We start from the raw sequence: 26,141 nt of genomic DNA on the forward strand, positions 1-26,141 counted from the left end.
TTATATTGAATGGTCGAGCAGGCTTGACTCCTGTTACTTTTTATTTGGAGGATAGGGGAAGGAGGATTACAGTTTTCAGAAATATTCTGGCTGTTATGCAGTATTTTTGATCTTTTCAACCAGTTTTATGAGTTTTGAGCTTTGGAAACAAGTCAGTATTTATTGCCGTGCTCTTCAGAGGGAGAAGATCAAGTACCCTTGTACTGAAATTACTCCCATAGTGCCATTGGATAGGGAGCTCCACAATTTAGACCCAGCAGCAATGAAGAACCAGTTATTTCCTGTGTCAAGATGGTGTGTGACGTGCAAGAGTTTCTGCAGTCACAGGCTTTACCATGTGTGCGTTGCTCCTATCCACTTGATGGTAAAGGTTTCACATCTATGAAATTGAGCTCTGACCAGTGACCAATCCAGATGTCAGAAGTTTGAGAGGAGGTGATTTCAACCTGGTCCACTGACCAAGTAGATCAGAATTTGCAATTGATTAGTAAGAGTAAGTTAAAGGAAGGCAGGGGCAAGTGCAGCAGCAATTCGTAGTGGACAGAGTTAGAGAGGTGATTTTGAAGCTTTAGCTCTTAGAGGCTTCAGTCAGAGAAAGCAAAAAAAAAGCTCCAGGTACAGTTTTTTCCCCCCATCCCTCCTTTATATCAGCTCAGCTAGGACAATAAAGATGCCAGGCAGCATAGTGGAATGCTCCTCTTGAAGGGATATGGGAAGACAGGGAGACCTCCAGTTTGCCTTGGCTACTGCATCTGTGACGTGTATCAAGCTGCAGCTTCTATCAATTCACATTAAGGAGTTGGAGCTGGAAATGGATGAACTCAGGATCATTCAGGAGGCTGAAGGGCTGATAGTTAGAACATATAGAGAGGTAGTTACACCCAAAGTGCAGGGCACAGGAAACTGGGTGACAGGAAAGGGGAAAGGGGTTAAGGAGCCAGTACAGAATACCCGTGACCATCCTCCTCAACAACAGGCATAACAGAGGAAAGTCACAGTGGACAAGTCTCTGGCACTGAGTCTGCCTCTGTGAATCAGAAGGGAAGGGGGAGAAGAGGTGCACTGTGGTGACAGGGGATTCATTAGTTAGGGGAACAGGCAGCAGGTTTTGTGAGCGAGAACAAGATTCCTGGATGTTATGTGCCTCCTGGGTGCCAGGGTCTGGGACATCTCAGATCGAGTCCTCAGCATTCTTAAGTGGGAAGGTGAAAAGCCAGAGGTCATGGTCCATTTAGGTACCAATGACAAGGGTAGGAGAAATGACGAGTTTCTGCATCGGGAGTTCAGGGAGTTAGGTGCTAAGTTCAAGGGCAGGACCTCCAGGGTTGTGATCTCTGAATTGCTACCCGTACCACATGCTAGTGATGCCAGAACTAGGAAAATTATATAGATTAAAATGGGGCTAAGGAATTGATGTAGGATAGCGGTCCCCAACCACCAGGCCGTGGACCAGTACCGGGCCGCAAGGAAACAATATGATTTGGCGATATGAGTCAGCGGCACCTTTCCTCATTCCCTGTCACGGCCACTGTTGAGCCATTATGCATGCGGGGTCATTACCCGTGCGTCATCTGTGTCAGCGCGGGAAGGAGATCAACTCCTTAAGCTTGCAACTAATGGTGGGCTGGAAATTATGTTTGACATAACATTTCTGCCGGTATTCTGGATCAAAGTCAAGGCTAAATATCCTGAGATAGCCACAAAAGCACTGAAAACATTGCTTCCATTTCCAACATTTTTCTGCGAAGCGGATTTTTCTGCAATGAATGCAACGAAAACTAAACTGTGGAATAGACTGGACATAAGGAACCCCCTTCGAGTATCGCTGCCTCCCTTGATAGGACCGTCTTGTTGCAGGGAAACAATCCCAGGGCTCCCACTGATTCAGCGATAATGGTGTGTTGCAATGATTTTATATGTTCATACAGGGAAAATATGTGCTGTGTGTTTAATATCCAAACGTTATTTAAAATGTTATGATGCTATTGACTTATATAACCATATAACAATTACAGCATGGAAACAGGCCATTTCTGCCCTTCTAGTCTGTGCCGAATGCTACTCTCACCTAGTCCCACCGACCTGCACTCAGCCCACAGCCCTCTATTCCTTTCCTGTCCATATACCTATCCAATTTTTCCTTAAATGATAATACAGGTGTCCCCTGCTTTTCGAACGTTCGCTTTACAAAACCTCACTATTACGAAAGACCTACATTAGTACCGTTTTCGCTTTCTGAAGGTGTTTTCACTGTTATGAAGAAAGGCAGCGCGTGATAAAAGGCAGCGCATGCCCCGAGCAGCCGCTCTGCCCTGGATTCGGAACGGCATTGCTTAAACACGTTGCATTGAGCAGCCATTAGCAAGATGAGTTCTAAGGTGTCGAAAAAGCCTGAAAGAGTAAGGGTGTGACACTTAGCGTAAAACTAGACATAATTAAGTGTTTCGATCGTGGTGAATGAAGCAAGGACAAAGTGAGTTTGGCTTGTGGAAGTTGACAAAGATGATGTTGAAGAGGTTTTGGCATCCCATGACCAAGAACTGATAGATGAAGAGCTGATGCAATTGGAAGAGGAAAGGATAACAATCGAAACTGAATGCAGAAAGTGAAGCAACTGTGTGAGATTTTCGCTGCAATGATAAAGTACGACTTTAATTTTGAAAGGGTACGTAGGTTTAGGGGATATTTGCAGGATGGTTTGAGTGCTTACAAACAACCGTATGATAGAAAAATGCGCGAGGCTCAGCAGTCAAGCAAGCCTTCTATATCAGCCACAGCAGACGATGAACCTTGACCTTCGACATCGAGGTGGGCAGTCATAGGAGAAGGTGAGCTGCCTGCCCTGATCGAAAATGAGATGACACCCCTGTGTCCCACCACCCCAACACCCGGGCCCCGGACAGATACTGTACTGATTTGCGAAGAATGCAGCGGTAGCCGGGAGGCACACAGCACATCTTTAAGAAAAAAGCCGAAATAAACACGCTAATTAATTAGGTGCCGCCTAGCACGTAATTGTCGGCCCAGATCAGTGCCGATGCAATCGGCAATCGCCTCTGATCTGCGCCAACATTTACGTGCCTGGCAGCACCTAATTAATTAGCATGTTTATTTAGGCTTTTTTTCTTAACGATGTACTGTGTGCCTCCTGGCTATCGCTGCGTTCTTCGCGGCAATGTATCGGGTCGGTGGCCCGGAGGGTAGGGGCCACTGCACCACCCAGCCTGCGACGATTCAGTCTAACACACCATCATCAGTGTGCTTGGCGCTGTTTTCCCAATTCCAGTAAGTGATATTACACTGTACATACATTATTTCTACTTTATATAGGCTGTATATTTTTACGTGTTATTTGGTAGATTTGGCAGCTTCATAGTTTAAAGGTTACTGGAGAGCACGTTTATGCCAACAGCACTTGCGTGAGATTTTCTGCCGAGAGCACTTGCATGAAATTTTCGCTACGGAGATCTGTGCAGCCAATCGTTGTAGAGCAGTATTTCTACCTTATATAGGCTGTGTATTTATCATATCATTCCTGCTTTTACTATATGTTACCGTTATTTTAGGTTTTATGTGTTATTTGGCATGATTGGTAGGTTATTTTTGGGTCTGCGAACGCTCACAAAATTTTCCCATATAAATAAATGGTAATTGCTTCTTCGCTTTACGACATTTCGGCTTACGAACCGTTTCATAGGAATGCTCTCCCTCCGGATGGTGGAGGAAACCTGTATCGAACCTGCTTCTGCCACTTCTACTGGAAGTTCGTTCAACACTTACTTCAAGCTCCCCGTCCTCCCCTGTTAATTGACTTATCACTATATTCATGCGAGGAAAATATGCGCTGTGTGTCTAATATTAAATTCGTTAGATAAACCCTTTTAGAAACGAAATAGAGTGTATTAGCCACTTATCACCTATATTCCAGTCGTGATTAACACCCCCCCGAACAGAATCGCCGAAAACGATTTGCAGAAAAAAAATCGGCGCGTACACACATGCGCAGGTCACGCATGCACACAGGTGCCCGTGCAAGGCTTCATGGTCATTGTAGTTTTTCTTGGGGTAAACACAACATATTTGACTGCTATTCTTGTCCGTTGGCAACCCTACCCGCCACCCCCCCCCACCCCAGTTGGCCGGTCCGCAAGAATATTGTCAATATTAAACCGGTCTGCAGTGGAAAAATGGTTGGGGACCCCTGATGTAGGAGGGAGGGCATAAGATTTTTGGATTACTGGGCTCTTTTCCAGGGAAGGTGGGAACTGCACTGAAGGGCTGGTTTGCATCTGAACTGGAAGGGGACTATTATCCTAGCGGGAAGGTTTGTTAATGTTGCATGGTGGGGTTTAACCTAGAGTTTCAGAGGGATAGGAACCAGAGCCCCAGAACAATTAGTGGAGAGGTTGTGGAGGCAAATGTTGGTGAGACCTCAAACAATGTCAGGAATCAAAAAGTTGAGCATGGTGCGACTCGTGTCCTGAGCTGTGTATATTTCAATACAAGAAGTAACATACGAAAGGTGGATGAGCTCAGGGTATGGATCAACACCTGGAATTACAACATTGTAGCCATTAGAGAGACTTGATTGCAAGAGGGGCAAGAATGGTAGATCAATATTCTGGGGTCCCATTGTTTTAGACATGACAGAGTGGGGATTAAAGGGGGGTGGTGTTACATAGAACATAGACCAGTATAGCACAGTACAGGCCCTTCGGCCCACAATGTTGTGCTGACCCTTAATGTTACTTGTCAGGGAAAATGTCATTGCAGTCCTCCGTTAGGATAGACTGAAGAACTTGAATCGTGAGACATAAAGGGTGGAACTGAGAAATAAGAAAGGTATGACCACATTAATGGGACTATATTTTAGACTACCCAACAGTCGTGGGGATTTAGTGGAATAAATTTGCAGAGAGATCACAGACTGTTGTAGGAAACATAAGGTTGTCATAGTAGGTGATTTTAACTTTCCACATATTGACTGGGAATCACAAAGTGCAAAAGGACTAGATGGGATAGATTTCATTAAATGCATTCAGAAAAGTTTCCTACATCACTAGTCCCAACAAGAGAGCATGTGATATTGGATCTGCTGTTAGGGAATGAGACAGGGCAGTTGACAGACATTTGTGTAGGGGAACACTTTGCATCTAGTGATCACAATGTCATTAGTTTCAAAGTAAATATGCAAAATGATAGATCTGGTCCGTGGGTTGAGATTCTAAATGGGAGAAAGGCCAATTTTGATGATATCAGAATTGATCTGGCAAATGTGGATTGAGATAGGCTGTTTTCTGGCAAAGGTGTACTTGGTAAGTGGGAGGCATTCAGAAACAAAATTTTGAGAGTACAAAGCTTGTATGTGCTCGTCAGAATAAAAGGTAAAGATAACAAGTGTAGCAACCTTGGTTTTTAAGAGATATTGAGGGCCTGGTTAACAGAAGAAAGGAGGTGCATAGCAGGTACAGGCAGGTAGGAACAAATGAAGTCCTTATGGAGTGTAAGAAATGGAAGAGAACACTTAAGAAGGAAATCAGCAAGGCTAAAAGAAGACATGAAGTTGCTCTAGCAGAGAAAGGAGAATCATAAGGGATTCTACAGATATGTTATAAGCAAAAGGATTGCAACTGACAAAATTGGTCTTCTGGAAGACCAGAATAGTAATCCATGTGTGGAGTCAAACTAGAACGGGGGAGATCTTAAATGAATTCTTTGCATCTGTATTTACTCAGGAGACAGGCACAGAGTCTAAAGAAGAGAGGCAAAGCAGCATCAACTTCATGGACTCTCTACAGATTACAGAGAAGGAGATGTTAGCTACACTGAGGAAAATCAGGGTGGATAAATCCCCAGGGCCTGACAAAGTGTTTCCTTGGACCCTATGGGGAGGCAAGTGCAGAAATTGCCAGAGTCCTAGCAGGGATATTTAAATCATCCTTTGTGACGGGGAGGTATTACAGGATTGGAGAAGAGCCAATGTTTTTCTTCTGTTTAGAAAAAAGGCCCTAAATATAGACCAGAAAAATTGTATAGTGAATCTGACATCAACTGTGGGAAAGTTATTGGAAGGCATTCTATGGGCCAAATATATAAGTATTTGGATGGACATGAACTGATTAAGGATAGTCAGCATAGCTTTGTATGTGGTAGGTCATGTCTAACCAATCTTAGAGTTCTTTGAGGAAGTTAGCAGGAAAATGGATGAAGGCAAGACAGTGAATGTTGTCTACATGGACTTTAGTAAGACATTTGACAAGACACACATGGGAGTCTGGTCAAGAAGGTTCAGTCACTTGACATTCACGATGAGGTTGTAAATTGGATTAGACATTGGCTTTGTGGGAGAAGCCAGAGAGTGGGCATAGCGGATTACCTCTCTGAAGGAGGCCTGAGACAAGTGGCGTTCTGCAGGGACTGGTGCTGGGTCCTTTATTGATTGTCATCTATATCAATGATCTGGATGATAATATAGTTAACTGGATCAGTGAATTTGCAAATGACACCGAGATTGGGTGTGTAGTGGACAGCCAGGAAAGCTATCACAGCTTGCAGAGGGATCTGCGTCATCTAGAAAAATGGGTTGAAAAATGGCAGATGGAATTTAATGCAGACAAGTGCAAGTTATTGCACTTCGGTAGGACCAACCAGGGTAGGTCTTACACAGTGACAGGTAGGACACTGTGTGACAGAACAAAGGGATCTGGGCATACAAGTTCATAATTCATTGAAAGTGGCGTCACAGTAGATAAGGTCATCAAGGAAGCTTTTGGCACACTTCATAAATCAATGTATTGAATACAGGAGATGGAATGTAACGTTGATGTTGTATAAAATGTTGGTGAGGCCTAACTTGGAGTTGTCTGTGTAGTTATACAAAATTATGAGCGGTATAGATAGTATAAATGTAAACAGGCTATTTCCACTGAGGTTGGGTGGGACTACAACCAGAGGTCATTGGATAAAAGTGAAAGATGAAAGGTTTAAGGGAAACATGAGGAAAAACATCTTCATTCAGAGGGTCGTGAGAGTGTGGACTGAGCTGCCAGCACAAGTGGTGCATATGAGCTTGATTTCAACATTTAAAAGAAGTTTGAATAGGTACATGAATAGTAGGGGTATGGAGGGCTATGGACCTGATGTAAGTCAATGGTAATAGGTTTCAGCATAGACTAGATGGGCCAAAGGGCCTGTTTCTGTGCTGTAATTCCCTATGACTCGATATGCTATCAGAGATGCTTACGTGAATAACTGAAGTACATGCTATAGGTGGTGCACACTGCAGTCAGATGTACACTATAAGATGATGAATGGGGAACAAATACAGAACTTCGAGTATCGCTGGAGCAAATGTGAAGTCTTCAAAGTTCTTCTGAAAGCATTCCATTGTTTAAATATGGATGGAATAATGGGGCGGGATAGGGAAAGGTAAAATAAACAAAAGTCAATATCTGTGAAATATGGAAGGAAGGAACTGTTAAATGATAACAAAACACTCATGATGCATGCCATAGGACTGCCAACAGAGTCATAGAGTCAAAGGGCATGGAAATAGGCCCTATTGAACAACTCACCATGCAACCAAAATACCAATCTAAGCTAGTCCCATATGTTTGTGCTTAGCCCATGTCACTCTAAATTTTTCCTATCCATATACCTTACCAAATGTCTTTTATTATACCTAGCAGATGGCAGAAAGGCTATTGGGAATGATTAATTTAGTCACTTGCTACAGGATGTCCAGTCTCTGATCTGATGCGTAACCATATTTTTTATGTGGCTAATCCACTTTATTTCTCCATCAATAGTGACCATCGCAATGCCGATAGCGGTTACTCCACAAGTGAATGTGGATCCTTCACCTGATGAAGGTGGTACTTGTATGACATAAATATTAATTGCTATTTATCAACTGCTGCTGGAATTCTGACAAGAACTTGATGGGTGGATCCATAAACTGCACAATATGCTGAGTAATTGCACATAACCACCAGTCTCTGTCTAACAAACTTGTCTCTTGGATACATTTTAAATCTTTCCCCTCTGACCAGAAACCTATCCTCTCCAGTTTTAGATTCATGTATCGTTGTGACAAAGCAGGTGATCAACTGTCCTTTCTTTGCCCTTCATGATTTTAAAAACCTTTATAGGGTCACCCTTCCGTATCCTTTACTCCAGGAAAATCAATCCCAGCCTATCGAGCCTCTCCTTATCACTCAGCGGAATAGTCCAGATAAACTGTAGACAAACTTAGAATATAGCAGACATCTATTGAGCATCAAACAGCTAATGAAACAGGAAAGAATATACCATATATTAAACAAAAGATGATATGATGCAAGGCCTTGAACTGAAAAGTTAACTTTGTTTCTCTCTCCATAGGTGTTACTAGCCCTGATGGGTATTTAGTTTATTTTTCAGGGTGAGAGTAAATGAGCTATTTCTTTAGAGATACAGCACAGAACAGGCCCTTCCAACCCTTCAAGCCATGCTGCCCTGCAACCTCACCGATTTTAATCCTGGTCAACTTACAACGACTAATCAACCTCCCTTTGGAGTGTGGGAGGAAACCAGAGCACCCAGAGGAAATCAACACGCATATGGGAAGAAACGTACAAACCTGCTTGCTGAGAATGCAGGAACTGACCTCTGATGCCCTGAGTTGTAATAGCCTTGTGCTATCTGCTACGCTCCATTTACCTTCTTGGAGACAAAATATTTCCTTTCCAGGTCTAATTCTCACAGTTTACATATATTTAAATAGTACGTTTGTAAATAAAGATAATATCTCTAAGCACAAGGATTGACTAAGTCTAGCAGATGCTAATTCTGATCATGTGTTGGTTACATGACTTACCGTGCAAGGAAGTTGGAGAAAGATAGTCGTACAGGGTATCCATGCCGAATCATTTTCACCATATCCAGAACACCAATGTACTGCAGCTGAGCCGACACATAGAAGTTATCAAACATGCCTGCCTGTTTGGATGTATTGGGTTTGATGCAATGAACAAAATGGGGTGTTGAATTCTCAAGCTTTCCCATTACATCACAAATCGAACTCTAGAATATACAGAAATTTGGTAGAGAGTCAGCATTCAATTGAATCTCAGAAGTTTTTGTTTTAATTCATCTTATTATTCATCATTACATTTACCAGTTTGAAATGTTTTTATTACTTGGCTAATCAAGAAAATATTCTCATTATCTTCTCAAATGAACGTAGTATAGTACAGCACAGTACAGACCCTTCGGCCCACAATGTTGTGCCGACCCTCAAACCTTGCCTCCCATATAACCCCCCACCTTAAATTCCTCCATATACCTGTCTAGTAGTCTCTTAAATTTCACGAGTGGATCTGCCTCCACCACTGACTCAGGCAGTGCATTCCACGCACCAACCACTCTCTGAGTAAAATCTCTTCCTCTAATATCCCCCTTGAACTTCCCACCCCTTACCTTAAAGCCACGTCCTCTTGTATTGAGCAGTGGAATCCTGGGGAAGAGCCACAGGCTATCCACTCTATCTATTTTTCTTAATATCTTGTATACCTCTATCATGTCTCCTCTCATCCTCCTTCTCTCCAGAGAGTAAAGCCCTAGCTGCCTTAATCTCTGATCATAATCCATACTCTCTAAACCAGGCTGCATCCTGGTAAATCTCCTCTGTACCTTTTCCAATCCTTCCACATCCTTCCTAAAGTGAGGTGACCAGAAATGGACACAGTACTCCAAGTGCGGCCCAACCAGAGTTTTATACAGCTGCATCATTACCTCGCGACCCTTAAACTCTATCCCTCGACTTATGAAAGCTAACACCCCATAAGCTTTCTTAACTACCCTATCTACCTGTGAGGCAACTTTCAGGGATCTGTGGACATGTACCCCCAGATCCCTCTGCTCCTCCACACTGCCAAGTATCCTGCAATTTACTTTGTACTCTGCCTTGGAGTTTGTCCTTCCAAAGTGTACCACCTCACACTTCTCCGGGTTGAACTCCATCTGCCACTTCTCAGCCCACTTCCGCAACCAATCAATTTCTCTCTGCAATCTTCGACAATCCTCTACACTATCTACAACACCACCAACCTTTGTGTTGTCTGCAAACTTGCCAACCCACCCTTCTACCCTCACATCCAGGTTGTTAATAAAAATCACGAAAAGTAGAGGTCCCAGAACCAATCCTTCTGGGACACCACTAGTCACAACCCTCCAATCCGAATGTACTCCCTCCACCACCACCCTCTGCCTTCTGCAGGCAAGCCAATTCTGAATCCACCTGGCCAAACTTCCCTGGATCCCATGCCTTCTGACTTTCTGAATAAGCCTACCATGTGGAACCTTGTCAAATGCCTTACTAGAATCCATGTAGATCATATCCACTGCACTACCCTCATCTATATGCCTGGTCACCTCCTCAAAGAACTCTATCAGGCTTGTTAGACACGATCTGCCCTTCACAAAGCCATGCTGACTGTCCCTGATCAGACCATGATTCTCTAAATGCCCATAGATCCTATCTCTAAGAATCTTTTCCAACAGCTTTCCCACCACAGACGTAAGGCTCACTGGTCTATAATTACCCAGACTATCCCTACTACCTTTTTTGAACAAGGGAACAACATTCACCTCCCTCCAATCCTCCGGTACCATTCCTGTGGACAACGAGGACATAAAGATCCTAGCCAGAGGCTCAGCAATCTCTTCACTCGCCTCATGGAGCAGCCTGGGGAATATTCAGTCAGGCCCTGCGGACTTATCCGTCCTAATGTATTTTAACAACTTCAACACCTCCTCTCCCTTAATATCAACATGCTCCAGAACATCAACCTCACTCATATTGTCCTCACCGTCATCAAGTTCCCTCTCATTGGTGAATACTGAAGAGGAGTATTCATTGAGGACCTCGCTCACTTCCACAGCCTCCAGGCACATCTTCCCACCTTTATCTCTAATCGGTCCTACCTTCACTCCTGTTGTCCTTTTGTTCTTCACATAATTGAAGAATGCCTTGGGGTTTTCCTTTACCCTACTCGCCAAGGCCTTCTCATGCCCCCTTCTTGCTCTTCTTAGCCCCTTCTTAAGCTCCTTTCTTGCTTCCCTATATTCCTCAATAGACCCATCTGATCCTTGCTTCCTAAACCTCATGTATGCTGCCGTCTTCGACCTGACTAGATTTTCCACCTCAGTGTCACCCATGGTTCCTTCACCCTACAATTCTTTTTCTTCCTCACCGGGACAAATTTATCCCTAACATCCTGCAAGAGATCCCTAAATATCGACCACATGTCCATAGTACATTCCCCTGCAAAAACATCATCCCAATTCACACCTGCAAGTTCTAGCCTTATAGCCTCATAATTTGCCCTTCCCCAATTATAAAATTTTCCTGTCCTCTTTCGTTCTATCCTTTTCCATGATAATGCTGAAGACCAGGGAGTGGTGGTCACTGTCCCCCGGATGCTCACCCACTGAGAGATCTGTGACCTGACCCGGTTCATTACCTAGTACTAGATCTAGTATGGCATTCCCCCTAGTCGGCCTGTCCACATACTGTGACAGGAATCTGTCCTGGACACACTTAACAAACTCTGATGTTTGTTAACAAACATCAAAAAATGCAATGTGCATATTTATTCTCACCTTATTAACAAAATATTGCCTTAATATTCTGCCTGGTGGGACACTGTCATTGGAATTGGAACTGGTTTATTATTGACACATCTATTAAGCTAGCCTTACATTCTGTTCATACAATGTTCTGCTGCAGACACTCAAACAGATTATTCTGATTGGGAATCCTGATTGCACAAACCATCTACTTTCTGTCTTGTGAATCAATGGTATAATTCTCTGTGCAACATTCTTTAAGACTGACAATTTATCTAGGTGGTTGTGAACTTAGCCTTTACTTGGATGGAGTCAGAACAGCCAGATTTATGGTGCTGTCCAATCAGCAGTAGCCTGATTTAAGAAGAACATCTTGTAGCTGTTTCCAGCTAAACTTTGGCAACACAATCAATTTTACTTATCTTCACTCGTTTGAATCTTCCAACCACACAAGTATTTAATAATCCTTGTCTGGTTCCCAACTATCTCCACACCTCCCTCCAGATACAAGGCTCCAAATCAACCTCTAACTAGCATAACTGCAAGATGTTTACCCCTAAATAGTTACTTGTACTCCACAGATCCTTTTAATGGTACCTGTCTTCACCAGCCCCAGTGACCCTGACTCATAAGCCTAGATCATTAGACCCCAGGACCCTGACACAGCCATACTATCAGAGGCCAGACCCAAATCCACAACTCTTTCAGCAGCTCCAGGTAATGATTCACAGATCTGATCATCAGCATACCCACCCCAACCTCAATCCCAATCCACAGTCTTAATCCTATTTGAAGGCTCTAATCCCTGTCCCCAAACTCTGCACTTGCCCCAATCAAATGTGCTGACTCTGGCCTTTCATCTTCACAACCTTCTAAACTCTAACCCAATTAAACTTACCTGATATTACTCTTTGCTGTGTTGCAATGTGCAAGGGAAATGTGAAAGACCATCTTGTAGCATCCAGGGCCTCAGGCCTTGATATTCAATTTTAAGCAGCACAGCCAGAACTACAGATGTTGCTAGCCTGAAAACACCAATACATTTCTATCCTGACCGAATTTGTAGTGAGGGTATACTGTATCTTCCTGTTGAAGGAATTATATCGCACATCGAAGCTTGCTATGTGCTGTTGCTTTGTACTTACTCTGAGATGAGCAGCTAGGGTTACGGGCCCATCATGATCAAGGCAAGGGAAGAATGTTGTTGCTCTCTTCTTTTTCAGGAACTTTGAGAAAGGAAAATTAATACAATTGTAATTTGCTGGACTGCGTTCATCTGCTTAACAATTCAACTTAAAAAGCTTTCCAAAAGCAAAATATGATGGATACACACAATCTTAAATAAAGATAGAAAATACCTTGCCATTGAGCTCCAAAAGCTTCTTCAATCCTTTAGTTCGCGAAATAAAGCACATATTCTGAGGCAGCATCACTGCTTTGGGCCCTCTAAAGCTCAGGTGATGTTGAGGGGAAACATGAGAAGCATTTTGAGTTCTTTTCCTCTGAAAGATTTGGTGAATAAGGACGTTTTCACTGGCTGCAAATTCAACAAAAAGACTATTAATAGTATACTTCCAAATATATTAAAGCCATGTGCAGTGCATTTTCATTGCTCAAGAACTTGAACTACTGAAATAGCTCTGATTTAGACCATAAGACCATAAGACAAAGGAGCAGAAGTAGGCCATTCGGCCCATCGAGTCTGCTCCACCATTTTATCATGAGCTGATCCATTCTCCTATTTAGTCCTATTCCCCCGCCTTCTCACCATAACTTTTGATGCCCTGGCTACTCAGATACCTATCAATCTCTGCCTTAAATACACCCAATGACTTGGCCTCTTCTGCTGCCCGTGGCAACAAATTCCATAGGTTCACCACCCTCTGACTAAAAAATTTTCTTCGCATTTCTGTTCTGAAAGGGCGCCCTTCAATCCTTAAGTCATGCCCTCTCGTACTAGACTCCCCCATCATGGGAAACAACTTTGCCACATCCACTCTGTCCATGCCTTTCAACATTCAAAATGTTTCTGTGAGGTATCCCTTCATTCTTCTAAACTCCAAGGAATACAGTCCAAGAGCGGACAAACATTCCTCATATGTTAACCCTCTCATTCCCGGAATCATTCTAGTGAATCTTCTCTGTACCCTCTCCAACGTCAGCACATCCTTTCTTAAATAAGGAGACCAAAACTGTCCACAGTACTCCAAGTGAGGTCTCATCAGCGCCTTATAGAGCCTCAACATCACATCCCTGTTCCTATACTCTATTCCTCTAGAAATGAATGCCAACATTGCATTCGCCTTCTTCACGACTGACTCAACCTGGAGGTTAATTTTAAGGGTATCCTGTATGAGGATTTCTATGAAGAAAGTGATTAAATCAGAAGAAGTCATGCATAAAAAATCCCCTCTGGTTCTATTCCTGATTATCCTCACATCTGGTTTACCTGCTTTTGTCCACCACCTTTATTTACCTTAGAAAATCATCTCAACATAACTTAGAACAGAGGACAGGAATAGGAATAGGAATAGAAAAGGAATAGGCCTTTCTGCCCACTATGCTGTGCTGATCAAATTAAACTGGTAATTATTGGCCAACTAAACTAATCCTTTCTGCCTACACAATGCCCATATCTTTTTATTTCCCTCAGACTCGTGTCTTTCTAAACATCTCTTAAAACTCCATAGTGTATCTGCCTCTCTCAGCACATGGGCAGCAGGTACCAAACACCCACCAATCTCTGTGTAAAACACTTTCCCCTCAAGTCTCCTTTGAAATTACTGAGACTGACTCCCAATTATTAGCAGAAATCAAAGAAATTCTTCTTCACAACAGCATAGCAGTTAGCAGGATGCTATTACAGCTCAGAGCACCGGAGTTCAGAGTTCAATTCCGGCAGTCTCTGTAAGGAGCTCGTATATTCTCCCTGTGGAATGCTTGGGTTTTCTCTGGATACCCCGGCTTCTTCCCACAGTCCAAAGATGTACCAGTTACTAGGTTAATTGGTCATTGTAAATTGTCCCAGGATTAGGCAAGGATTAATTTGGGTTGTTGGGCGGTGCAGCTCATAAGGCCCAAAGGGTCTGTATCTCAATAAATAAACCATTAGTTGGAAATTCACTTACAAATGTTTGTGATTTTACAACTGATAGATGCTATGTTTAGAAAGTGAGGTTTGCAAAACACGATAAAGAGGCCTAGGAAGCAAATATCCAACACTACTTCCTCTTTTACCATAGAATGCCCTGGCATATTACTATGATTCGTTCTGATCTCCCATCCTCCACGTTCTTCTCCTTTGTAAATACTGACGTAAAGTACTCATTATGACCTCACCAACATCCCCTGTATCCAAGCAAAATATTCCCCCCTTTATCCTTGAATTGTCCCACCCTCTTCCTAGTTTTCTTTTTGCTCCTATTGAATGCCTTGAGATTCACCTTAATCCTACTGCCAATGACTTTTTATGTCCTCTCCTGGCTTACTCAATTCCCTTACTGAGTTCTCTTCTGGCTTCTTTATAATCATTCAAGGGCTCTGTTTGATTTTAGTGTCCAAAACTTTACATTATTTTCCTTTTCTTTCTTGGCTAAATTCATCACCTTTCACAACATCCAAGGTTCTTTTATCTTACCATCCTTGTCCTTTCTTTTTACTGGAATATACAGTTTGTTTGTACAGTTTGTCTTTATACACTGTGGGGCAGTACAGTACGATAGTGGTTAGCAAAATGCTTTACAGTACCAGCAACCTGGGTTAAATTCCGAAGGAGATAATGCTGAGCTTTATAAGACGCTAGTCAGTCCTCACTTGGAGTACTGTCAACAGTTTGGGCCCCATATTTCAGAAAGGATGTGTTATCATTGGAGAGAGTCCAAAGAAGGTTCACAAGGATGATTCCCGAAATGAAGAGGTTAACATATGAGAAGTGTTTGGCAGCTTTGGGCCTGTATTCATTGGAATTTAGAAGAATGTGAGGGGATCTCATTGAAACCTCTCTGGCTATCCATCCCATAGGATGATGATGGTTCCTTTAAGTCAGTTTGTGGGATTTGATATGTGCGTCCTGAAGTGGCTGTACAGGCCGATCCTTGGTAGGCACTGCTTGCCACATACTCGGCAGGTGAGGCCTGGAGGGGCAGCAGGGGCAGAAGCTTTGTTGTGGCACTTCCTGTGCTTTTCCTCTGATGCCTCGTTGAGCTTGTTCTCAGCAGTGTCTACACCTTTCCTCCACTGTGAACGATCTTGTTGATGGGGCAATGTCAGCTTTCTTGAGGCTCCTGTGCAGAATATCCTTGTACTGTAGTCGCTGGCCTCCTCGTTTTTGGGTACCACTGGATAGTTGGCCATACAAGATGTCCTTGGACAGTCTTCCGTCAGGCATTCTGACAACATGCCCTGCCCAGCACAGTTGGGCTGACATCACCAAGGATGAAACTGCTGGCATTCCGGCTCGAGAGAGGACCTCAGTATTGGAGACCTTGTCTCACCAGGTGATCTTCATCAGAGAGCGTAGATGACACTGCTGCAGTTGGTCAAGCTGGCGTAAGTGTCTCTGATATGGGCACCATGTCTCACATCCATATAACAAGGTTGATATGACAAAAGTCTTGTATACCTTGCACTTGGTGGCCAACCTGATGTTCTGTGACCAAACTCGATCTTTCAGCTGACCAAAGGCAAAGCAGGCTTTTCTGGTTCTTGACTCAATCTCTACATCCAGAGAAACTGAGAATGTCATTATGCTGCCCAGGTAGCAAAACCTGTTGACAGCATTAAGACGAGTGTCATCAATGAGGACAGTTGGTTCTTCGTAGCTTGAGCCAGCATCCAGTTGGTACAGAACTTCTGTCTCTTTCAAGCTGATTGTTAGTCCGAAGCTTTTGGCTGCACCAGCAAAGCGACTAGTGATCTCCAATAAGTCTTCGAAAGAGTGGGCAACCAGTGCACAGTCATCAGCAAACTGTAGCTCAGGCGCCACAATGTCCCTGACTTTTGATTTTGCTCTCAGTCTTGCGAGGTTGAGGAGCCCGCCATCAGCCCTCGTTTGTAGGAAGACCCCTGACTTCAGGTCTGATGTGGCATCCTGAAGAACAGCAGCGAAGAATAGTCCAAACAGAGTAAGAGCCAGAACACAACCCTGTTTTATGCCGTTGCTGATAGAAAATGGGTCTGACAACTCACCACACATGTTGATGCAGCCTTCCATGCCTTCGTGGAACTGACGGATGATGTTGGTTAGGTGTGGGGGGCAACCGAATTTTGGTAGGAGCTTCCACAGGCCATCTCTACCAACAGTGTCAAAAGCTTTGGTTAGATCAACAAATGTGACATAGAGACTTCTCTACTGCTCAACACATTTCTCTTGGAGCTGCCTCAGTGAAAAGATCATGTCTACTGTACTACAGCCTGTTTGAAAACCACACTGGCTTTCTGGGAGGATGTTGTCACTGATGTTGGACACCAAGCATCTAAGGATGATCTTTGCGAGGCATTTTCCCACAACTGACAGAAGAGAGATGCCACAGTAATTGTTGCAGTTTCTCTTGTCTCCCTTGTTCTTGTAGATGGTCATGATTGATGCATTTTTGAAGTCTTGTGGTAGTTCTGCAGCTCCCCACGACTTTGTGAACAGCTGGTGCAGGCATGATGTCAGTGTGTGACCACCATACTGGTAGATCTTGGCTGTGATACCATCAGGCTCTGATACTTTGCTGGGTTTTAGCTGTTTGACGGCTTTGATGACCTCGTGAAGAGAGGGGGGAGCATCTAGCTCGAACAGTATGGGTCAAGGGTGTACTCTGCCCAGTGCTTCATTGGTGATTCTGAGAATGAAGAGGTTAACATATGAGGTGTGTTTGTCAGCTTTGGGCCTGTACTCACTGGAATTTAGAAGAATGCGAGATGATCTCATTGAAACCTACCAAATGTTGAAAGAACAAGATAAGGTGGACGTGGAGAGAATGTTTCCTATGGTGGAGGTATCCAGAACTAGAGGGCATAGCCTCAGAATTGAAGGGTGACCTTTTAGAGCGGAGGTAAGGAGGAATTTTTTTAGGCAGAGAATGGTGAATCTGTGGAATGCTCTGCCACAGACTGCGATGGAGGCCAAGTCCGTGGGTATATTTAAGGTGGATAGTTTCCTGGTCAGTTAGGGTATCAAAGGATAAGGCAGGTGTGTGGGATTGAGTGGGATCCAGGATCAGCCATGATAGAATGACCTAATTATGCTCCTATGTCTTATGGTGAGGGGTTTGTATATGTTCTCCCATGACTGTGTAAGTTTCTTCTGGGTCCTCTGATTTCCTCCCACAGTCCAAAGACATACTGGTTGGCAGGTTAATTGGACATTGTAAATTGTCCCATAATTAGGCTCAGGTTAAATTGGGGGTGGCTGGGCGGCGGCGTAGCTCGAAGGGCCGGAAGGGGATTTTCTATGCTTTATCTCCATAAATAAACACCCTCTGTGGAGTTGCCCAAAAACAGCTGTTCCCAATTAACTCTCCCTCATTCCTGCTTAATGTTCTTGTAATTTGCCTTACTCCAATTTAATAGTCTGCCACATGAACCATACTTATCCTTACCTATAGCTTTCTTAAAACTAAAGGAGCTGTGGTTATTATTCCCCAACTTCTCACCCATTGAAAGGTGGTCACCTGGCGAGGATCATTACCCAACACCAAGTCCAGTACAGCCCCTCCTCTCATTGGACTAGCTACATATTGATTTAAGAAACCCTCCTGGATGCACCTAACAAATTCTACCCCATCTAAACCTCTTGCACTAAGTAGGTCCCAGTTTATATTAGGGAAGTTGAACTCCCCATGACAAAAACCCTATGGATTTTACACCTTTCCATAATCTGCCTGCATATCTGTTCCACATTGTCCTAGTGGCTATTAGGGAGCCTGTAGTACTATCCCATCAGAGTTCTACCCAATAGACTTAGTGAATGAGCCCTCCATTTTACCCTCTGAGTGCAGCTGTGATATTGTCCTTGATTAGTCGTGCAACCCACCCTCCTCCACCTTTTTACCCTCCCTCTCTTTCTTTTCTAAAACATCGAAACCCTGGGACATTAAGCACCCATTCCTATTCTTCTCTCAACCAATTCTCTAATGGCTACAACATCACTGTTCCATCCTCTAAGTTCATCACCTTTATCCAAAATGCACTCACTTTAAACTATCCGTCCCATTCTGCCTATTACTTGGTTCTTGTCTGTTTTTACTTGTCCGGACATCAACCTTCCTCTCCATCCTTCCACTTTCTGACTTGTTGCTCTGGTTCCCATGTCCCTGCTAAACTAGTTTAAACCCTTCAATAAAATTCATCAAACAACAGGAATTCTGCAGATGCTGGAAATTCAAGCAACATACATCAAAGTTGCGGGTGAATGCAGCAGGCCAAGCAGCATCTATAGGAAGAGGTGCAGTCGACGTTTCAGGCCGAGACCCTTCGTCAGGACTAACTGAAGGAAGAGTGAGTAAGGGATTTGAAAGCTGGAGGGGGAGGGGGAGATCCAAAATGATAGGAGAAGACAGGAGGGGGAGGGATAGAGCCAAGAGCTGGACAGGTGATAGGCAAAAGGGGATACGAGAGGATCATGGGACAGGAGGTCCGGGAAGAAAGACGGGGGGGGGTGACCCAGAGGATGGGCAAGAGGTATATTCAGAGGGACAGAGGGAGAAAAAGGAGAGTGAGAGAAAGAATGTGTGCATATGGGAATGGGATGTGGAATTAAAATGTGTGGCCACTGGGAGATCCTGCTTTCTCTGGCGGACAGAGCGTAGATGTTCAGCAAAGCGGTCTCCCAGTCTGCGTTGGGTCTCGCCAATATATAAAAGGCCACATCGGGAGCACCGGACACAGTATATCACCCCAGTCAACTCACAGGTGAAGTGATGCCTCACCTGGACGGACTGTTTGGGGCCCTGAATGGTGGTAAGGGAGGAAGTGTAAGGGCATGTGTAGCACTTGTTCCGCTTACATGGAAAAGTGCCAGGAGGGAGATCAGTGGGGAGGGATGGGGGGGGGAACGAATGGACAAGGGAGTTGTGTAGGGAGTGATCCCTGTGGAATGCGGGGGGGGGGAGGGAAAGATGTGCTTAGTGGTGGGATCCCGTTGGAAGTGGCGGAAGTTACGGAGAATAATATGTTTGGACCCGGAGGCTGGTGGGGTGGTAGGTGAGGACCAGGGGAACCCTATTCCTAGCGGGGTGGTGGGAGGATGGAGTGAGAGCAGATGTACGTGAAATGGGGGAGATGAGTTTAAGAGCAGAGTTGATAGTGGAGGAAGGGAAGCCCCTTTCTTTAAAAATGGAGGGCATCTCCCTCGTCCTAGAATGAAAAGCCTCATCCTGAGAGCAGATGCGGCAGAGACGGAGGAATTGCAAGAAGGGGATGAATGTATTCAATAACTTTAATGATTATACTTTGCTTTATAAAGATTAAACAGTATATCTTGCTAATTTCTTGCAGCTACTTGTCTATTTTTGTTCTCAGGGTGAGTGACACTAGAAAGTCAGTGTTTTGTGTACTTTCCTAGTTTCCCTGAGGAGAAAGATAGGCTGGTGCAATATGTAGTACAGATGGCAACGTCTCTTACTTCCAAGACATTGATAAATAGTTTAAACTTGTATTGTATTCAAAGTGCTTTCATGGTTCCTTTCAAGAACCACCCTCATGTTAATTTATGATGGGAGTTAAACTCATAACTCTCAATTGTGATTGCAGAAGAATAAGCACATGGCTGCTGGACCTGATAATTATCAGCATACATGATTGATTAGCAATGCTGGAGTCATATGAAAATACTATTTTTTTCTTCACTGATTTAAATTTATAATACTAGAAATTTGATCATATAATTTTCACGGAATGCATTAATCCAAGCTTAATCCTGGGGAGTTAGGGAAGAGGTTGAAGAGCAGGACTTGATTACTCCCAGTACCATAAACTAGTCAGGGCACAAATAGGATGATAGTACAGATGAATGAGCGGCTGATGAAGTGGTGCATGGGCCAGTGTTTCAGATTTCTGGATCATTGGCATCTGTTCTGGGGAAGGTAAGACCTATACAAAAAGGACAAGTTACATCTGAACCAAATGGAGACCAATATCCTTGCTGGTAGGTTTGCTCGAGCTATTGGGGAGGATTTAAACTAATTTGGCAAGAGGATGGTAACCAAAGTGATTGGGCTAAAGATGGTAACAAGTTGATGCAGTGTGTATTGATACTGTAAGGAAGGGCAGGCAGATGATAGAACTACACTACATTGATTGGCCTTATCTCAAACAACAATGAGGTGGCCTCCAGGGAAGAAGTCATCTCTCTGACACAGTGGTGTCAAGAATACAATCTCTCCCTCAATGTCACAGAAACAAAGAAGCTGATTGTGGATTACAGGAGGTATGGAGATGGGCTAACCCCTATTGACATCAATGGATCTGGGGTTGAGAGGGTAAACAGCTTCAAGTTCCTCGGTATCCACATCACCGAGGACCTCACGTGGTCTGTACACACCAGCTGTGTGGTGAAAAAGGCACAAAACGCCTCTTTCACCTCAGATGATTGAGGAAGTTTTGTATGGGTCACTAAATCCTAAGAATTTTCTACAGGGGCACAATTGAGAGCTACCTGACTGGCTGCATCGCTGTCTGGTAATGGGAACTGTACCACCCTTAATCGCAGGATTCTGCAGAGAGTGGTGCAGACAGCCCAGCGCATCTGTAGTTGTGAACTTCCCATGATTCAGGACATTTACAAGGACAGGTGTGTAATAAGGGCCCGTAGGATCACTGGGGACCCAAGCCATCCCAACCACAATCTATTCCAGCTGCTACCATCCGGGAAGCAGTACCGCGGCATAAAAGCCAGGAGCAACAGGCTCCGGGACAGTTTCTTCCACCGGGCCATCAGACTGATGAACTCACGCTGATTTGAGTGTACTGTACTCTATATCACATTGATTGTTCTATTTATTATAAATTATTATAAATTACTATGATTGTACATTGCACATTTAGATGGAGATGTAACATAAAGGTTCTTGCTCCTCATGTATGTGAAGGATCTAAGAAATAAAGTCAATGCAATAGAACACAATTGCAGTCAGAGGGAAGTATAATAGGGCTCAAAAATTAAAAGGGTGAAGAATACAGGACTAAAGGTGTTATATTTTAAGTGTATGCAGTATACAAAATAAAGTACATGATCTTGTAGTGCAGTTAAGAGATTGGCAGGAATAATGTTGTGGGCATCACTGAGTTGTGGCTGAAAGAAGATCATAATTGGAAGCGTAACATCCAAGGATACACCTTCTCGAAAAGACAAATAGGTAGGCAGAGTAGGTGAGATGGCTCTGCTAGTAAAAAATGACATCAAATCCTTAGAAAGAGGTGACGTAGCCAGGATGTGAGGTATACATTCCAATGGGATGTAGAAAAGACGTAATGAGGGCAATGTCATGGTAATCATGGGGGATTTAATTATGTATATATATTGGGAAAATCGGGTTGGTACTGGATTCCAAGAGAAGGAATTTGTAGAATGCTTATAAGATGGCTTTTTAGAACAGCTTGTGATTGAGCCCACTAGGAGAAAGGCAATTCTGGATTAGGTGTTGTGCAATGAATCAGATTTGATTAGGGAACTTTAGGTAAAGGAACTCTGAGGAGCCGGTGATCATAATATGATAAAATTCACCCTGCAGTTTGAGAGGGAGAAGATAAAGTCAGGTATATCAATATTGCAGTGGAGTAAAGGGAATTATAGAGGCATGAGCGAGGAGCTAGCCAAATTTGATTGGAAGGGGACGCTATCAGGGATGATGGTAGAACAAGAATGGCTCAGGTTTCTGGGGGCAAGTTGGAAGGCAGAGGATTGATACATCCCAAAGACGAAGGGGTATTCTAAAGGGAAGATGAGGCACCCGTGGTTGACAAGGGAATTCAAAGACAGCATAAACGGAAAAGAAAGGGCATATAATAGAGCAAAAAATTGTGGCAAGTTAGAGAATTGGAATCTTTTAAAATGCAACAGAAAAAAACTAAAAAAATGGAAAGAAAAGATAAAGTAAGAAGGTAAGCTAGCCAATCATATAAAACTGAATACAAAAAGTTTTGTCAGATATATGGAATAAAAGGAAGGCAAAAGAGGATATTGGACCACTGGAAAATGATGCTGGAGAGGTAGTAATGTGGGGCAAAGAAATGAGGGATGAAGTAGTTTGTGTTTATCTTCAGTATGGAAGACACTAACAATTTGCTAGAAATTTGGAAGTGCCAGAGGGCAGAAATAAGTGTTGTTCAGGAAAAGGTTCTTGGGAAGCTAAAAGGTGTGAGGGTAGTTAAATCACCTGGACAACACCACAACATTCTAAAAGGTGGATGAAGAGATTGTGGAAGTATCAGTAGTAATCTTGCAGAATCACTAGATTCTGAAATGGTTCCAGACAAATGGAAAATTGCAAATGTCACTCCACTCTTTAAGAAGGGAGGGAGACAGAATGATAGGCAAGTTAGCCTAACTTCAGTCGTTGGGAAGATATTAGAGTCCATTATAAGGAAGAGGTTTCAGGGGTAATTAGAGGTGTATGGTAAAGTCAGTATGGTTTCCTTTGGGGGAAATCTTGCTTGACAAAGTTGTTGAAATTATTTGATGAAATAACAGGGAAATAGACAAAGGAGTTAGTAGATGTTGTTTATTTGAATTTTCAGAAAGCTTTTGACAAGGTGCTGCACATGAGGCTGCTTAACAAGATAAGGGCCCCTGGTATTACAGGGAAGAAGCATGGATAGAAGGTTGGCTGACTGACAGGAGACAATGAGTGGGAATAAATGGGGCGCCCCAATTCTGGTTGGCTACCAGTGAATAGTGGTGTTCTGTAGGGGTCAGTGTTGGGACGACTTCTTTTCATGCTGCATGTCAATGATTTGGATGACGATATTGATGGTTTTGTAGTCAAGTTTCCACATGATACAAAGTAGGTGGAGAGGTAGGTAGTGTTGTGGTAGTAGTGAATCTGTAGAAGGACTTGGACAGATTGGGAGAATCGACAAAGAAATGGCAGATGGTATGTAGTGCAGGGAAGTGTATGGTCAGGCACTTTGGTAGAAGCAAAAAAGGTGAAGACTATTTTCTATATCGCTGTGTTGATTGTACGTTCTAGTACTAATTGTTTGGCGACTATAAAATAAAGTATATGTATGGGGAGCAAATTCAAAAATTGAAGTTGCAAAAGGACTTGGGAGTCCTTGTGCCAGATTCCCTAAAGGTTTAACTTACAGGTTAAGACAGTGGTTGGGAAGGCAAATGCAATGTTAGCATTCATTTTGAGAGGATTAGAATATAAGAACAAGGATGTGATGCTGAGGCTTTATAAGGTATTAGTCAGGCCACACTTGGAATATTGTGAGCAGTTTTGGGCCTCTTATCTAAGAAAATGTGCTGGCATTGGAGAAGGTCCAGAGGAGGTTCCTAAGAGTGATTCAGGGAATCAAAGGGCTAACATATGAAGAGTATTTGATGGCTCTGGCCTGTACTCACTAGAATTTTAAAGAATGAGGAAGATCTCATTGAAAACTATTGAATATTGAAATGCCTAGATAGATAGAGTGGGTGTGGAGAGGATGTTTCCTATAGTGGGTGAGTCCAGAACTAGAGGGTGCAGCCTCCGAATGGAGGGATGTCCATTTAGAACAGAGATGAGAAACAATTTCTTTAACCAGAGAGTGGTGAATTTGTGTAGTTCATTGACATGCATGACCGTGGAGGCCAAGTTATTGAGTATATTTAAAGTGGATGTAGAAAGGTTCTTAGTTAGTAAAGGCATCAATGGTTATGGGGAGAAGGCAGGAGAATAGTGTTGTGAGGGATAATAAATCAGCCATGATGGAATGGCAGAGCAAACTCGATGGGTCGAATGTCCTAGTTCTGTATTATGGTCTTATGGTATTGTGGCTTACTTCTAAGAAAACATACTCAAGTCATGTTAACCAACACTGAGCATTTAAGATCGATACAATAAGAAAGTTCTTACTGTGCTTTCCATCTGAATTTGGAAATACATTTGCCCTCTTTTAATGTCACTGTGTCTGAAGTCTGGTATTCTCGACCAAATATCACTATAATTACATTTATCAGTGCTACCTTTTCAGGAGCCTTGCCACGGACATCCATATCTTATATATCCATATAAGTGAGTCCCCAAAAAATAAGATGCTTTGATGGTGGTACAATATTATTAAAGAGAGTATTTGATTTATATTGGCTAGAATTGGCTGAATTAAACTAATTCTAACTAGAATTACTATATTGAGGCTGAAGCAAGAAGATTCTTAACATAGACTCAGCTGGATGTTGGAAATATGCAGGAAAGACATTAAATCATACTGGAAATTAATATGCCAGAGTATTAATATACAAGCAAGCTGCACCAATTTGAGCTGGTGTGGGAAGCACCTGAATTTGTGACAGCACAGAATTATAGCATCCTGTGATTCATAAAAAGTAGTGCCTATCACATTAGCTCAAAATCATTTTGTATGGCTTCAGGGTTGGCAGCATGTGCTGAACTGACCATGATGTCATCTCTTCGAGCAGGGTTCCGCAGTGCTTCCAATGGCAACAGGAAGTTACAGACATATAAAGCACAGAAACAGGTCCTTCAGCACATCTACACTAATCCCTTTGGCACGGGTGAAGACCCCATCTTTCTATGCTTTGCCTATATATAATTATATCCGTACATCACTGCTCCAAAAGGTGTAGCCATTAGCAATATATTTTCCTCTTACATTTGACTTCCCAAATACACTTGCCTGGCTTAAACTCTACCTGCATGAAGAGTCCAGAAGAACTCAGCATCTAGGAAGAGAATAATCAGGACTGAAAAGGAAGGGGGCAGAAGCCAGAATAAGAAGCTGGGGGAGGCAGGAGGAAGGGAATAGGAAGAGTACAAGCTAGCAGGAGATATGTGGAATGAGGTGAGGGGAAAGGTAGGTAGGTAAGTGGATGGAGAAGGTTTGATGAAGTAAAAAGGTTGGAGGTGATAGGCAGAAGAGGTAAATGTCTGAAGAAGATGGAGTCTAAAGGGAAAGGACAATAGATCATGAAAAGAAGAGAAAGAGGAGAAGAACCAGAGAGAGGTGATGGGGAGGTGAGAAGAGAAGGGATGAGAAGGTAACCAGAATAGGGAATGGAAAAAGAGAGAAAGGGGAGGGTGAGTAATTACTGGAAGTTGGAGATACAGATGTTTTTAATATCTGATTGTGCTTACTCAGAAGGGATATGAAGTGGTTGTCGTCCATCCTGAGAGTGACCTCATTGTGGCAGTAGAGGAGGTCATGGACAGATGCATTAGAATGGGAATAGATGGTCAAACTGAAATGAGTAGCGTCCTGGAAATCCTGACTTTTGTGGAGGACAGTTCAAAGGTGTTCGACAAAGTTGTCCCCAATGGTGCATTTGGTCTCACTGATGTAGAAGAGGCTGCACCAGGACCAATGGATACAATAGATGATTC

General features: G+C 43.2%; 1 protein-coding gene across 5 annotated transcripts in view; it reads right to left on the reverse strand.

The window, feature by feature from the left end:
- Positions 1-26,141, reverse strand: part of myo16 (myosin XVI) — a 675,445-nt gene that overhangs the window by 160,795 nt on the left and 488,509 nt on the right. For all 5 annotated transcript variants that reach the window (XM_063053735.1, XM_063053734.1, XM_063053733.1 and 2 more), the window contains 3 exons: positions 12,969-13,147; positions 12,756-12,836; positions 8,858-9,063 (listed from right to left, as the gene is read on the reverse strand). In XM_063053735.1, coding sequence (XP_062909805.1) covers positions 8,858-9,063; positions 12,756-12,836; positions 12,969-13,147 — 466 coding nt within the window. The remainder of the gene's footprint in view (positions 1-8,857; positions 9,064-12,755; positions 12,837-12,968; positions 13,148-26,141) is intronic.

The sequence above is a fragment of the Mobula hypostoma genome, chromosome 7 (assembly GCF_963921235.1).
Source record: "Mobula hypostoma chromosome 7, sMobHyp1.1, whole genome shotgun sequence".
Classification (NCBI taxonomy): Eukaryota; Metazoa; Chordata; class Chondrichthyes; order Myliobatiformes; family Myliobatidae; genus Mobula; species Mobula hypostoma.